Genomic DNA, 17059 nt, shown 5'->3' with positions numbered 1-17059 from the left:
CACAACTGACCGTGCAAAAAATGGCATATGGTTTTGCTAAGGAAGGAAAATTATAGCCTACTTCCCTGTCAAGCAGTTTAACGTTCTTTGACGCTGCAGTGGGTCTGAGTAAGTCAGATAGGTAGCATGCTTTAGCTTAGTTTTGAGTTTTGAGCAGTCTATTTTGAGTTAGCTTATTTTACAGTTACAATGAACTTGATGTACTTGAATGCTGCATAGCTGCCTCTGAGATACATGTTTTTATACAGTTGGAGGATAGACCATACAGTCTATGGGATAGACCCACAAAGCTGTAATTACCACAACGGAAAAATGTTTAAAATACTGTTTACTTACTTCAGCTGTCGTCAGGTAAGTTTAATAACCTGTCGTTCTGCCCTACTGGGTGAATTATCTGCAAATGTCTCATCTTCAGGGTTTTTCTTTTATTAAGTTATCATGAGTTACCATAATAACAGTGCGAACTTCGAAAGCACAGCAGATGGGATTCGTCTATGACAAATTGAGAATGATATCATCAAGTGAGTCATGAAAAGGGCCATATTCAAGACTGTGATGTGATATTTCTGAGGATGCACGTAGTTCCAATTTTTTCGAGCGCCAGTGAAGGCAGCAGGCGTGCCATGCGTAGTTGCACAGTTGATGGGTGGTTTAAAACAACGTCACCACGTACAGCGGGACGTCTCGGAGAAGATAAACAAAAAGGAAGGAAGCCTTCGGCCATACAATCGCGGCAAAATTGGTTCAAAATTTTAGCTTGCAAGCTACAGTTAGCAACTACATGTGCCCCTTTATTGCTTAGATACCAACCATTTGGCGTTCACAGTCATGGACGAGGGAATACTATTTCGTATGAGTGCATTTTCCGAGCAAGGGGGGAGGAAATACATGGAGGATGTTGTCGATATAAGAATCGAGTACGAGCCGACGCAGTCGCCAGTCGACGATTATCCAAAGTCGCAGGGACATGGAGGACAAGGGGAAGCGGAGAGTGAACCTACAAAACAGAGTGAAAAGGAGACACACGATCATAACGTTGCTGCCGAATCTGGCCCCGTTTCAGCTATGTGGGTCGAGAGTGTATCGACTGAGGACAGTGGCGACAACAGTGCACCGGTAACCGAGGAGAAAGTCGCAGAGCATGCAGTCGACACTCGGAAGTCTGTGGCGTTTTTCGCTGTTTTTGATGGTCACGGGGGTCGAGAAGCGGCACACTTCGCAAGAGAGAATCTGTGGGACATACTGAAAAGGCAGCGGGGGTTTTGGTCGAAGGATCACAGTGAAGTGTGTGCTGCTCTCAAGAAAGGCTTCATCGCGTGTCACCATGCAATGTGGAAAGAGCTACGTAAGTCATCAAAGTTCCTCATATTTAGTGCTGCCTATTGCGATCACAGTCGCTCAGCAACGCCACATAGCAAGCAAACTGTCACACGAGGCAGTGCCCTGCTCAGCTGGTATGTCGATGCCCAATCGTCTGGCGACTGGTCCATCCCATTATATATAACACACGAGCCGTCATCTGACCACAACACAGTTGCTTTCAGAGTTGACGTAGCCCCTACAATATAGCTCTGATGAATGCTTTCATCGCAGTATTAGATATAAATGGATTGTGGGTAAAAGGAATAAAAAAAACTGAAATCCCTCAGCAACTTAATCAGTTGTCTTAATTAGAAGATCATATTTCTGTCAATTTGGGGTTATCCTTGACCCTTTGACGGTGCAGTAGCATGCATATAACCCAGTCTTAACATTGCTGTTAATGAAAACGTGTATTTTGTTCATCCATGTCTTAGTTGGATAGAAACACAGTATATGAAATACTCTGGAATGGATAATCCACACATTTCTGCAGAAAGGGTATGTAGAAAGTGGCACTGAATCTGGAATTGGGTCTATAAAGGAGGTAGGAGGAGCTGGAATTATTGAAACCTCAAAGCCAAACGCTCATCTTATCACAGACATAGAGGAACTTTGTGCAGTCAGGGACAGTTGGGGCGGATTTTGAGAGAAAATTTGGTGTTTCAGTCTAGTTAGTAGAATGTAACACTGGTTTAGTCTAAAAACGAACCTAAACAGCATGAAACTACCCTGTAGGGATACGTTTATACGGTAACATGGGTGAAACCTATGTAATGCTGCTTATGAACCTGCATTTCTCAAAAATAAGACAAATGTACTCAAGTAAGCCTGGATTATGTGGTCATCATGCCTTATGAATCAGCTCTGATCGGTGGCTATCAGAATCTATCTTCATCATTAGTGCTGTGTGATATTGTGGTTTCCTTGTTTTTTTCATCAAATGTTGCACACCCTTTTTTATGGAGAATACGGGCCATATGTAAAACAAAGTATTTCAGTTCTTTTAAAGTCAGATTTCTGACTTTACCATACTTTTCCTCCTGTGTTTGAGTGTGGGCAAATTGTTTTACTTGTATTGAACTTGGTTAGCGGTAAGAAGCTTTAGTATTATTTAGTGCAGTACAAATACTATGAATACAGAGCCAAACAAGGTTGCTCTCTTGTTTTAACAACATTTCTGCTTTGTGCTATTGCCTTTGTGCTATACTACCAACAGTGTTTCTCTTGCATATCTTGACTATATGTTGACAGCGGGTGATTTTAATAATTTTCTTTTTTCTCCCCCTGACAGCCGAGTGGCCAAAAACTATGACTGGCCTGCCCAGTACATCAGGCACGACAGCCAGCGTGATTGTTATCCGCGGAGTTCACATGTATGTTGCCCATGTAGGGGATTCAGCTGTAGTGGTTGGAGTGCAAGAAAATGACTCTGATATCAGGCTCCAGGCCCTTGAAATAACACAAGACCATAAACCAGAACATCCTAAGGAAAAAGAAAGGATTGAACGACTTGGTGGCAGGTGAGTACAGGACTTCCAAGGAAGACATTTTTCCAGATTGTATTGTAAGGTCAGGGGCTATGTCAAAAAGCCAAATAACATCACATGGAGGATCAGATAATGTTTTTTCTTGCAGTTGTTCCTTTCAACATTGCCGTATTTCTTGTCAATCTTAAAAACTTGCCTTTGTATTGAAGTGTGATGCATTATTCATGTCACTGCAGCGTAATGAAGAAATCTGGGGTGAACCGTGTTGTGTGGAAGAGGCCCAGGCTGACCCATAACGGCCCTGTGAGGAGGAGTACAGTCATTGACCAGATCCCCTTCCTGGCTGTGGCCCGGTCCCTAGGTAAAGATGACACCCAGTTTGTTGGGTTTAGTGCCCCTGAAATTGTACCGTATATTGGTTATGAGTTTTTTTGTTAGTCCTCAAACAGTGATAACATTTTTTATTTTATTTTTTTTTTGGAAGGTGATCTCTGGAGCTACGATTTCTACAGTGGGGAGTTTGTGGTTTCTCCAGAGCCCGATACCACCGTGATGACCATTGACCCCAATCAGCATCGTTACATCATCCTCGGCAGTGATGGACTGTGGAATATGATGCCACCCAAAAATGCTGTCAATATGTGTTATAGCCACGATAAAATGGTGGTACGTAATGCTAAAAAATTTAAATAGTGATAATTTTGACAGAATGAAAAAAGTAGCAGAAGCAGTAAATATCTTAACACTTGTGAGAAGCTTTAGAATTTACAGAATTTCCTGAAATCATCAACCTTTTACTTTCTTTTTGCTTCCAGGGACCAAAGGGAATGTCTTGCGCCCGCCGGCTGGGATGCACAGCCCTACTGTTTTGGAAAGAACGCATGCTCCGTGCAGACAACACCACAGTCATTGTCTTGGCCATACAGGTGCGCGGAGGCCCAGCTATCCCTATGCATCGAGATGAGATCGTCGTTGACATGTCTACAGGAATGGACCATGTTCCATTCCCAGGAACTACTTACAACACATGTCAGGTCCCAACGGTCAGTGCCATAGCTTTGTTCCATCCTCCTTTTATACGGTTTTGTTAGGTTTAACCATATTATAAATCATACAGCAAAATGACAAATATTTTCCAAAATCCAACATTGGTCAGTGCTGGTAACTGAGGACCACTCTGACCGTGGAAAACGTAACCAATATTTTTGTGTAATTTTTGTTGTTGTTTGCTATTCACTGTATTGTCCTTTTATATATTCCAGTCCATTTTCTATTGTCATTTTGTTTCTAACTTTCACCAGTTAGAATATGAAAGTTTGAACTCACCAATGGCATACCAGCAGCAGTTTCTGTCAGTGGACCCTTTGTTTCAATGTATCACTCTTTGTTTTCGGGGCCAACAGGAGGAGCATGAGGATGACATGTTTTTTGAAGAAGATGGGATATTTGGAGAGGAACATGAGGGATGGCCGTGCCTGGAGTGGTAGTGAGGTGATTGCGCAGTTATAAAGGTGTATGAAAGTGTCAGCAATATGACAGCCAGTAATTTATATTATCTATAATCTCAATGGCCAAGCTGGTCTTGTAATCCTGGTGGCAAAAAAATGTCTATTTGGATATCAAAATGACAAAAATCCCTTACTTAAATCCCTGTGGTCCTCTCTGCTGGGTATTGTTTAGCTACAGCTGTATTGATATTTCTGCTAGAGGAGACATGTAGCTCACTTAATTATTCAAACATGATGCTCAGTTTTTACCAAAGCCATTCATAAAAGTGAGATAACCAATTAAAAAACATGAAATTGCTTTGTTAGTTTAAAAAAAAAAAAAAGGAGTGCCTCCTTGAAAGTTTTCCCACTAAAGCCAGTAGAGGGAGACAGTGAAAACTACTGAATACTGATACTGAAAGCGTATTGGAAATACAATTCACAGTGCCAACACTAATTGCATTACACTGGATCTCACACTCTATAGGTTTATCATTCTTAATATGTACCCACACTAAAATTGTTGATCTTTGCTTTTCATTAATTACTATGGTAATGGATGACCAAATAGCACGCACATTGTTTGCATTATTTCTATTAATTCTATCCTCTCATCCAGTTTTGATAAAATACCTTATCTGAGAACTAGATGTACAGAGGCTGGGTCTCGCCACCGATTTCCCAGATCAATTCCAATAGTGCTGATTGGATTTTTGATTAAGTCTATTTCAGCTACAATACCAATTTTACCTGCATATGAAAGAGATTCTCAGATATCTAATGCTGTCAATTGTTTTTTAACCATAGAATAACAGAATCCTTCAAAAAACATGCATGCAAGCTGAAATTCACCATGATGTTGTGAGCAGAGGCAGCCCAGTAGCCACAAGGCTAATACAGTGTAAACACTGCAGCGCTGAGCCATCAATCTCAACAAAGACTGGAGAATTGTCTGAGTCATCTTATAACCGAGCAGTCTGATGTGTGTAGAGGTCTGTGTGGTTGTACTGTAGCTGCCTGGTATTGTTTTTAGGTGATTTAATGAAGATAAACATATGCTCTGGCGATAAGTACCAAGCTCAAAAAAATGGTATCCGGGACAGCCTCTTAAAAGATTCATCTGTGGATGTTACGAATCAATATCAGATAATTTAAATGAATAGCAATTTGAATCTGAAAATTGTTTTTTTTAAACCCAGCCCTAAAATGTACATTCCATAACTCTTTTTAAAGAGACAGGCTTTCTTTGGGAGGAAAAAATGAACATTTCATATTTATTTTGCCTTAATAATAGGTTTGAATAGACCATTATATACTCTGGAGTTTAAAATAAGAAAACAAATAAAAAAATCCCAAATATCAGCTGTGGCTATACCACTGCTGTACTAGCATGTTTTTTTTAAATAACCAAGGCACTTCAACAAAACCTTTATTTTGTGAAAAATACAGTAAGCAAAATAAGAGAACAGTAACAATTGTGTCAGACGAGAAGATGTATACCCAGATCTAAACCCCATAGAGAATCTCTGGAAAGTCCTTGGCAACAAAGTAATGTCTAAGAAACCCACTACAGTTACTGAACTGTGGAAGAGACTGAAGAAGAATGGACCAAGATCAAATCAGAGCAGTGTGAGAAACTAGTGATGTCCTGTGGGCGCAGGTGTGCTGAAGTCATTCAAAGCTGTGGCCTCTACACTTCCTCTTCATTTTCCAATCTTATAGCACTAAGAAAACATTGTTGAAATCTTCTCTTCTGACGCAATGGTTACTGTTTTTAAATTTTGCTCACTGTTTTTTAATATTCTATCAAATTCTGAAGAATAAAAATATTTCAGAATAAATCAAGTATTAAATAATAATTTGATCTCTATTTTTGATCTCCAGTATGTGTATGTCTTTTTTTTTTTTTTAAATCAACACCTTCAAGATGGAGATAATTCTTCTACCTCAATCATTTTCAAGCACACCTAAAACTCAACACAACCATTTGAACACATCTTAACCCAATATTGTTGTCAAGCTATTGTTTCTTTCCATGATTTTAGTCGTTGTCTGATTGTAACAGATTCCATCTGTGTGTCTCATGTATACATTTTAGATTGATGAATAGCAAGTTGGGATTCAAAGTTGTTGTTTTTCTTCACAAAATAATAGAATTTGAATTAGGTTAAATGTATTAATTTTTACTTACATTGTTTGATGTGTTTTATTTCAGTGGAGTGATGCAGCAAATGCTTCCTCCCCAGTCAAAGAAAGTTCCACCACCCTGGAGCAGGCATTGGGGCTGTATGAAGCAGCTTTCTGTGCCAACGCACAGCTCTTACCTGATGTTGACTCTGCGAGGGCCACGCTGGCCCCCTTAGATGGTTCCGTGAATGTTTTCGAAAAGCAAGACCCGTCAACCCAAAAGGACTGTGCTACTCCTGCTCCTCCGTTAAAAAGGTCTCGCCGTTCTACGCACATCCCACCTGAGCTTAGAGGTCCTTCACGTTGGCTTGGCCGGTCCTCCAACAAAAGTTTCCCCAAGAAGACGCCTCATAGCAATGTACAAAGTCACCAATCCCGTCAAACTCGCGCTCAAAAGAGAAGCTCCTCTGAGGAAAGCAGTGTCCTACTACAGCACCACAACGCTGCCTTGTGCGTGTGCTGAAAACATAAAAACAGTGTTTTTGCCCAGAAGGATCATCTGCAGTGTGTCAACTTTGCACATTTATCAGGTGTGCCACGGGCCTATTCCTAGATGTATACTTTTTATACCAATGCTTTTGTTTTTGTAAATATGTGACGAATATGAGATTGTAAATGTGTTGCTGTTTTAACCCTCTTGCTCTTCTTCCAGCCCCCTCTTTAAATATGTGTGTTTGCGGAAATTTTAAATTTTAGATCCATTCAATCTACACAATCTATTTTCATACTTATAAGTATGTATAGTATATCCAAAAGTCATATTTTAAAAAGGATGGATCACTAATCTGAGATAACATGTGTGGCACATGCAACCTTCCAGTTTAGATTTTTAGCGAATTTATGAACTCTTAGATTTTGTTTTACTTTTTGAATGCTATAACATGCTAGTCTTTCCTTCATTGGGGTCAACACCTCAGACCAGTTGGAAGCTTTCCTCTTAGATCAAATGTGCTACTATACTACTGTTAGGGGTTTCTTTTAGGTTGTGTCTAGATGGTAACCCTAGATTTGCAAAAACTTGCCAAAACTCTCACAAGACTGACTTCCCGATGAGTCATATTAACTTTTACCATTAGAGGTCACTGTCTAATCTTAACCATCTTACCTTAATCATTCAAGGTCATGCCTTACCTTAACCTTCTTGCAAGACTTTTTAGCAAATCTTGGGTGACCATCTAAGCACGGCCTTTCTTTTACTGTTAATCCTGGTGCAATAGATGCCCTGGATAGTAGTAACACTGTAGCGTGCAAAACAGTGGGAAAGTTTGAAAAGCAGTGGTCTGAGATAATTATGAGGGTATTGATTTCTTAGTCTTTATTCGTTTTGTGTCTTTACCAGTGGCTAATTATGTACTGTCATGATCATAATTGCTACTCAGCTAATTGGTGTACCTTACACATAGCTTGTGAGGAGATGTTAAGGGTCAGATAACGCAGATCAGAAAAAAAAAACCTACTAAAACTGTTGTTTTCCTCAGTGGTATCTATCCATGTGATTTTAGTAAATTGACCCTTTGATGGTACTTTGATAGACATTGTTTTCTTTGCTGGAGAGTTGATCCATTCCAAGCATCTCCATTTATAATTTGGCCAACGGGTATTGGTACCGTATCAGGCATTGATGTAAAAGCCTAGATCAATACTTGTGCCTGAGTTTTCCCTTGACTTTTGTTATTATAACCTCAGTATATTGTAATCCACCAGGCACTAACACCATTTGCACAGGCCTTCCTCTCTGTCTTCATGTATCGTATCCTTATGTGTGGTTTAATCCCATAACCAAAACACCTGTGTGCGTTTGTGTGTGTGCATGCGTGTGCGTGCGTGCGTGTTCTAACTTAAGTTAACATGGCAGCTCAGTTACTGTTTTAGCTGATTTGTTTGCACAAATGAGTCAGAGGTGCTGTTCACAGGTTTTTGAGATATTTGGGACTCAAGCAGGTGAGAATCTCTAGGACATGTCAATGTAAGCATGGCTGTGGCCCAGCTTCGACCATTTATCATGCACCTTCTGTTCTTGACCAACCACACTACAGCATACTAAACCTGCTCCTAAACCTGGTTAATGTTTTTCAGTTTTATTACAGCGAAGTCTGTTGGTTTTGTACAGTAAGTCAATATGCAATAGAAGTTTGTACAGTACATTATTATGCAAAGTTATTTGGATTTTCAGGAGTCTGGCATGCTCAGATCTACTTTGTATGTTGTGGAGTGTCCAGGGGCAATGGGTGTTAATGGGCATGTGGTTTGTTTTTGACAATGACAGTACTTGGGTCTGCCATCATATCCACTGCAACCGGTTTTCAGGACTAACTATATAAGCTACATGCGTGGAAAGTGACTGGATATACAGTGTCTGCGTGTTGTAATAAAGTTCTCATTTTTGAATTGGTGCTTTTCTGTCTGTTGCCGTGTCTATGTCAAACAACATGTAGCCCAGTGTGTGAAACTATTTAGCATGGTGACTTTAATAGAACCTTGTTTATACTGCCTTCAACTACTGCATAGCTTGAATATGGAGGTAATATCTTTTCTCACATTTGTACAGGGTGCATTGATGTTATATTCCAGTAGATGGCGGTAATGTAGAGGGATTAAAATGTGTCACTACAGTAATTATTCTCTTTCTTATTACAGACAGTGTTTTGTTAATTAGGAAATCTGAGTCTGTGAAATGCAAGCACATAGCAGCTTGGCTTTTGTGTATAGAAAGTGGTTGAAAATGACAAATATTTGTGAGTCAGTCAATGTAGCTTATGTCAAGGACACATTGCATGAAATACGTTTTGGTCATGAATATTTTTTTTTCAACAAACAAATGGACCATGTGTTGTTTTGCCCACAGGTCAATATTACCCATCAAGCTCCACTTTGAAGTCAACACAGGAGAAGTCCAAAAAGTACATTGAAAAATGGGAAGTTAATATCTATAGTTTTGTGACAACGGAGCAAACGCCATCTGCTGATGTAGATACATTTCTCATCCTTGCCCTGTGTCTTTTTCTGAGACATTACAGACATTAGATCCATGATAGCAGTGTCTTGACTTGAATATTTCATTGACTGTCAGCCCAGCATCTGCTGACCTGCCTAACATGCAACATTCCCCTCTTTCTGCAGACAGTCTGTCACTAAACATCAGCCAGTGGAGCGTATCATTGTCCACCACCACTCCCTCTACTCCCCCTCCTCCTATTTCCTACAAACATGCATCAACACGACAAACTAGGAGGTACTCAGAGAACGAATACAATTCTGACACCCCTCTCCGTACACTGCCAACTGTTAAATAATTTTAATTTCTCCATATTCATGACTGGTGGATTTAATTGAAAGATAGACGGATCCCTGATCAGAACACAGGTTAGTGGGTCCAGCCTTATCTTTTCCCCATCTCAGAATCCTCAGTGATTTCCACTCGTTAAATGGTGAATACATTCAACATTGGTCTTGATGTTTTAAAACACAAAACTAACTAACTAACAAAAATGGGGTGGCAGATAGTTTTTAGATTTTTAAAAAATCTATATATTTGTTCTCATATCGAAAGAGGCATCAAATATTTTTTTTACATTATAGTTAAATATTGTAACAGAGGTTAAAGTTCTGGTATTGTGGCAACCTTCAGCAGGTGTACTGTTTACCATGTTCATCCTTTAGTTGTATTTAATAAAGTACCGATGTTAACATTGTGAATTCCAACAAAACTATGTGGTTAGGGTTAGGAAAAGATAATGGGTGGGGTCAAACTAGGTGCGTTGTGACATAACTACAAAATGAGAACAGGACAGTCTAGTTTTTGTTTGACTCATCACCCACCCCAGCCTACCTCCTTACATAAAGTTTGGCACTCTTAATCCTGGAGTACTGACAGTAGAAAACCTGGGGCCTTTGGTGCCAAATGCAGAGGGCTGTGACAACACAGAGGTATTTGACACCCTAAGAATGACAATGTGCTGAGATTGATAATGGCACTTGATGAAAAGTCAGGAGAAAGATTTGAAATTATCCTGAAGGAGAAAGTTATTCAGTGACAAAATTCCAAGGCGATCCATCTGATAGTTGCTGGTATATTTTACTCAAAATCACTGAAGCTGGAGCTGAAGGGAAAGACATTAGGATACATCCTCTGAGGACTTTGAATATCTATAAAAGTTGATGATATTTCATCGAATGGGTCTAATAGATACTTTAGTCTGGACCAAAATGGGTCTTGTATTTGGCTTTAAATTTTACATATTAACATGTCAAGTTAAAGCTGTTGTTTTCAACTTACTGCTACTACTATGTTTCAGTGTGCAGTAGATCTGTTATAGAATTTGCTTCTTGTTGAAGAAATAAGATATAACTTTGATGTCTAAAAAGACATTCTCTTTCATCCTCTAATCACACAAACCATGCTTACTGGGACGGTCAAGCATATACAGACCGATTTAAAGTTACAATCTCAAAGGTTTTTGTTTCTTTGGTGGCATCTATGGCAATAAGCAGATGTGTTTTTGGATCTCACTTTATCCTGTTTTTGATGTTTCATATAGTCATCAATCTTTTATGTGTTTGTTCGGCCATAGTAACTGTTTACCTGCAATGGTAGCAGACACCGGGAAAAAACAGCCTGCCGCTTCACATACGAGTGAGTTTAAGAGCGAGTTGGTTACGTTTGCTCCACCTACTCTCTCTGGCGGACCAACCACTACTGGGAGATGGAGAATGTGTCACTTACTGTGTGCCGCTTGGGATTTTTCCTTGGAATGCCCCCGGCAGTTTATAATACTGTAAAGGGCTTTCATTAGTGGGATAAAGGCTCAATCACCACTGTCTTAACTCATTTGGTGACTTAACAGACATTTATTTAAATGAAAAACATCAAGATTATTACTTTAAAGAAAAACCTGAGTAAATGAGTGGATAAACAGATGCTTCCTTACAGAGAATAATGGGCCATAGACCTGAATCTGAAGCGGTTTGGGGTTGTCCAATGCTGTACTTAGTCACTTTTTGTTGTCAGTCCTTTACTTTGTCACACACCTGTTTTGACTGCTACCCTCACTCTTTCTTCCATCTCTATAAAATCTAATGCAACAGACATTTATATGTAGCTTCATACCTTGCATCAGTGCCCCATTAAATTTTGATTATTAAATTAGACCGATGTTCCTCTGGCACCTTAACACTCTCAGTATGGACAGGAGCTGTGAGAGCTGTGACAGTGAAAGTGTCACAGCCTATGGTGGAGCCTGCCTTCTTTCCATGTCTCCTGTCTCCATCTGACAGTATCGGTAGTGTTTCAGCAGGCCTTTAATGGCTTGCCCTCTGCTACTCTTGGGACACTCTACTAGAGTCTAGAGTAAGTGCTATGATGAGAAAGACATCTCCGGATGATGGGAGGTGACGTGCCCTCCTTTTCTACCCCTTGCTCTGACTCAAAGAAGGCAGGAAAGACTGTGATCAAATATTGTTTTCGTCATAAAAATAAGTCTTTGTATATTTCAATCTTGTAAAAGATTGGACTGATACATACCCACACTATAAAAAAATAATGAAAGGAGTTTCATTATTATTTTATTATTTTCGTGTCCTGTTGTAATTAATCTCTGCCTTTTTGGTACTATGTGGCACTGGTGTGGTTTACAGACGTCTTGTGATGAATCAGATAGTTCCAGCTATGCTTATTAGCTGATGTTGAAGATTGTCGGTGAATAGGGGCGCTTGTTGCAACACAATGGCTTCCATTTGTGGTAGGTCATGAGGTCTGGATAGTCTGTGTTGTTGGCCAGGATCACATGGACCTTGCCGATAGCACTTCAGACAAGAGTCACTCATTTAGACAAATTGCACCTTCACCCCTAATACAGCCGTCACACTCTGTTTCCGCTTCATTGCTTGTTCACGGTCCAGCACCTCTTTCCACAACGTCTTTCTCTCCTCCAGTATCTCATTCCACTCACTTATTCACTCTCTTGCTCATAGACAAAAACTCACAGGGACACTCAACCCGATTGCCTCCAGGTCAAAGTAACTATTTTCTGTCCATCGCAGCACATGTGCACAGGGTGAACGTAATCTGAGAAAGTGTCATGGAGGCAGCCTAGTAGCCAGAATGAAATGTTGGCATTGTACGTGTCTGCAAACGGCAGATACAAATTAATCTCAACGTACAGTATCTGAACAGATGCAAACGTTCTCATGCCTGCTAATCACATACCAACACGTTTTCATGCTCCACGTTACAAAAACAAATGGTTAACTGTGTGAATTCGAACAAATACTATCGTCTAAAGAGTTTCTGCTTAGGTCAAGGCAACATACATACAAAGATTGTTGTTTGGGTTAAAACAAGTACAGGTACCTGGTCGATCCTGCCAATAGCATATGCTTGTCTCAAAGATTAAGCCATGCGAGTCTATGTACACACAGCCAGTTTTGTGGAAAAAATTCAATACTTTTTTGTCAGTCATTTCAGAAAGTTAAATGGAATATATGCTATACTCATTACATGTAAACTAAAATGTTATTTGATCTGATTTTGACAATTAAGGCTTACAGGTAAAAAAAATTAAATAGAAAAAATGTTTCTCAAAATATATAGAATATTTAATTTCAAGTTCCAATCACTTTTTGGTTCAGTACACACAACTACAATCATGGAGAAGACTGCTGACTTGACAGTTGTCCAGAAGACACTCATTGACATGTAGGTTCAGCAACCGAAGATCATTGCTGAAAGGGCTGGCTGCAGGCACCTTGCAGAGTGCTGTATCAAAGCAAATTCATGGAAAGTTGACTGGAAGGGAAAAGTGTGGTAGGAAGCACAGGCGACCACGGCCTGGACAAGATTGTCAAGCAAAGTCAGAAACAATGTCAAAAGTGTCTTACCTGGGCTGTGTCTTGCCCATAGACTGTATAATGAAAATGTAATTGAATTAATTCCTTATACAGTATATGGTCTCACCTGGGCTAAGGAGAAAAACAACTGATCCAAAGTAAATTATGCATTACTTTTGGAAATGAAGGTGCTAGATTCTGGAGGAAGAGTGGAGAGGCACAGAATCCAAGTTGCTTTAGAGTTGTTCCACTGTGTGTGATCAAGTCCAAAGTTAACGCAGCCTTCTACCAGGAGATTTTAGAGCACTGATCACCTCCATGCCACGCTGCATTGATGCAGTAATTTGTGCAAAAGAAACCATGGCCAAAAGTAAAAAAAAGTTCATTATATATTAATAAATTAACATACTTTGCAGAAGACATTTCTGTGCTATAAATCTTTTTTTTATTGATCTTATGAAATATATTTAATTATGAGATACTGGATTTTTGATTTTCATTAGCTGTAAGTCTTAATCATCAAAATTAATACAAAAAAGGCTTGAAATAATTTACTTTATGTGTAATTAATCTAGAAAATATGAAATCTTCACTTTTTGAATTTAATTATGGAAAAAAATTAACTTTTTTCAAGATATTCTGATTTTTAGATGCACCTGTATGTCTGTTATTTAAAAGTTTCATTCTCATGTGGAATGGCACACGTGGATTGTTTAGACGGAGTAACAGAACGTTTCTGAGCAATAGGCCATGTTGTTTCCTGTTTGAAACTGTGTGTTTAGCCACTCAGGTGCATTCCATGGTAAGGTGTTTAACCTACTTAGCCAGCTGAGTGGAGCAGCGTGGCCCCTCGAGTCCTCGACTGACCTGGTGGAAATGCACTGGTGGAAATGCACTGTTATGTGAAAGAGCAACACAAGAGAAATGTACAGCATAAGAAAGATATTTGACATGTCTTCAACACATATGCAGATTTTAAAAGGTATAGATTTATTATTAATTCAAATTTGGCTAGGTGGTTAATAACACATTTTTTCTCTAGTGTGACAAACTCAGATCCCACTTTTGCCATTGCTTTACATGGAATTTAATGGTACTTACACTGCAACAGTCTATAAAAGTAACTTATGTCTGACCAGTCAACTGATCAGCACAGAGCCAGCTGCAAAGGAACAATTACAACATTAGAATGTGTCTTTCATTTTTCTCACAGAATAAAATCAATCTTCTTTGTGCTGGCAAAAAGCCCCTAAGTCACATTCACTTCCCATCAGTCACTCTCTGCAACAAATATATTATTTATACCAACACAATGGAGCTTGTTGATGTCTTGCCTCTGCCTCGGCAACAGGCATGCATGTTTTATTTTGGGGTTTTTTATAGAATTTTCGACTTTCTGCATGGATTCACTCAGTGAAGATGGCCCACCCTTAATATACTGCCTTTTTATTATTATTAATTAGCATACATTTAAACCTGTGGGTAGATGTAGAAGGAATGTAATAAGTTAACTGCACTAGTGATCTGGAGGTGATTATTCCCATGAAGCCACTTCACAGGCTGTGAATCAATCTTGCTAAAAATGCCAATGAGCCCTGCTGTATACTGCACTGTACACTGTTGTTCAATATGTTATTCAATTGGTTGAAACTCCATGCAAGAGTGACTAAGAAACCTTACAAACTGTACTTTGTGAATACATTTAATAAATGGTTGTGTGTGTGAAATAATGCAGGCTCTTCTGGGATCATATACGGCAGCAGAGGATGGAAACCCATTTGGGATTGAAAAAATACACAGAATTACCAAAAAAGACACAAAAGCACAGAGAAATATGTAACAACTATAAAGATATGCTATATAACAAATAAAAGACATAAAATCCTCATAAAGTCTTGCTCTGACAAGTGGTGGGGGCCTTTTGCATGTCTGTGCGCAGGAGCCTCTGTCTTTTAATCCGACCATGGCGAGAGACGTGACCCATGATTGTATGTTCTCATTTTGGAGCTGGATTTAGAGGTTTGTTGAGGTTAAGATTCTTAGCTGTCTTTAAGTCCTGTGGCTATTTACTTGAAAAAAAAGTTATTTCACCTCACACACATAAGAGGAAGGTTTAAGGCACATTGGCACGTCCAGGTGTAAGGATGGTGTTAGTAATCCGTCAGTGTCTGAGTGAACATGCAATCACACAAATATTGCGTGTTTTGTTATTTGTGAATTGAGGCAAGAACCCGGATGATTAAAGTTTGGTATAATACTGTTGATTGTATATGCTATCTAACAACAGATGGGACAAAATCCTACAAAATGGGCCTTTGTATACAGTCTATGATTACAGCAAAAGCCAATATGCTTCCATTGCACACATTTTGGAGAAAATTCATTGAAATCAGTCGAAGGAGATTTCATGGGGAATAGTGTGACACAATGAATAGCTATCCAAGGTGGCGTGCTGAGAAGTTAATGGTGTGTGAGACAACTCTTCTCTTTGTTAAAGCTGTTTTGTCACCATATGTAACCATGGGAAAAGACTGTGTTTAATCCTCTTCTAATGTGTCCTTGAGGGCCATCATTGCTTTCAGATGTCCATCTGACCTCCCATAGCTTATAAGGCTCTTAGTCTGATCAAACCTCTGAAGCCTGGATTATAACGCCATAGAGGGTCATCGCTGTGGACCAGGGGTGAAAATTGTCATCCTGCCTGACACCCAGTGCTCACATTAAACACAGCGCTCACTGAGTTTTGTGAGGTCTATTAGAAATCCCACTAACCTGATTAAACAGTTTACAGACCATAATCTCATAAATCCGAGTCTCAAGAATAAATGATATACAAGAAATTACAAATCAATTTTCATGTGACCCTAACACTGCTAATGCTAACTCAGTTACACTCCCCTGCCCTACATGCAGTATTCCTAAAGTGAAATTTCTCTGTCAGCATTGTTGCTGTCACTGTTAATCAGTCTTTATACCTCATAATAAAGTCAGTATATGGCCAGGGATAAAGTTGTCTTGGCTGACCATCACAAATTAAAATTTTCTGGTTTGACCACATCCTATTTACACTATTATTTAGGAAGTGATAGATGACATTTTAGAATACGTCAGCAACTGTGGTTCCGGAAGCATCTAGACTCATACCTCAAACAATTTTCATATAATATGCAGAGGTGCCGTGCTCTTCGCTGATAGAGTGATACAAACACAAAATCAGAAAGACTTCAGACCATCTTGTGATTAGATCACACCAGCAGCATCGCCAAATCAGGTCAGGGTAACTACACCTGTACAACGTTTACTCATCAAGAGTTTTATATATCTTACAGAAAGATATGCACGACAATTAGTATGACATCTTACGAAATATGACATCCTGTTTAATGCTATGAAAAGGCAAGTGGTATATAACCCTGACAGTTAAGTTTAGACAATAAAAGGTATTGGTTTGATCAGGCAACCAAAGTGCGTGTTTAGGCAACAATAGCTGATAGTTAAAAGAGCTGTATTCGAAATATTGAAAAAAAAAATGGGTTGGAATTGCCTCCACATGACCCTCACCCAGATATGTGACGTTTTTTCACGGCCACATGCATTAACATTCTGGACTGTCTGTCACAACAAACAACTTTCCGTTAGTTGAACTGTATTCGTCATACTGTTGGCAAAGCTGTTGAGCGATGAGACCAGTGTTGTGACTCTACTGAGAGC

At 39.4% G+C, this 17059-nt stretch overlaps 1 protein-coding gene across 1 annotated transcript; it reads left to right on the top strand.

Annotated features, from left to right (window-relative positions):
* The first annotated feature begins 801 nt into the window (after window positions 1–801).
* LOC310957206 (protein phosphatase 1D-like) lies at window positions 802–8734 on the top strand. The gene is made up of 6 exons (XM_083927675.1): window positions 802–1345; window positions 2654–2882; window positions 3086–3210; window positions 3334–3515; window positions 3665–3892; window positions 6552–8734. Exons 1-6 carry the CDS (start codon window positions 829–831, stop codon window positions 6984–6986), a joined length of 1716 nt encoding a protein of 571 aa, XP_083783801.1. The 5' UTR covers window positions 802–828; the 3' UTR covers window positions 6987–8734.
* Window positions 8735–17059: the final 8325 nt, after the last annotated feature.

This window comes from Echiichthys vipera (assembly GCF_963691815.1).
Source record: "Echiichthys vipera genome assembly, chromosome: 14".
NCBI lineage: Eukaryota > Metazoa > Chordata > Actinopteri > Perciformes > Trachinidae > Echiichthys > Echiichthys vipera.
Note: the sequence above shows the minus strand (reverse complement) of the source record. Positions and strands in the feature narration are given on the sequence as shown.

What these genes read in the sequence shown, in the direction of transcription:
- LOC310957206 (XM_083927675.1), top strand. Translation starts at nt 829, where the DNA reads ATGGACGAGGGAATACTATTTCGTATGAGTGCATTTTCCGAGCAAGGG. An exon ending in TGCAATGTGGAAAGAGCTAC is followed by an intron (nt 1,346 to 2,653) that starts GTAAGTCATCAA and finishes TCCCCCTGACAG; the next exon opens with CCGAGTGGCCAAAAACTATG. An exon ending in GGCTGTGGCCCGGTCCCTAG is followed by an intron (nt 3,211 to 3,333) that starts GTAAAGATGACA and finishes TTTTTTTGGAAG; the next exon opens with GTGATCTCTGGAGCTACGAT.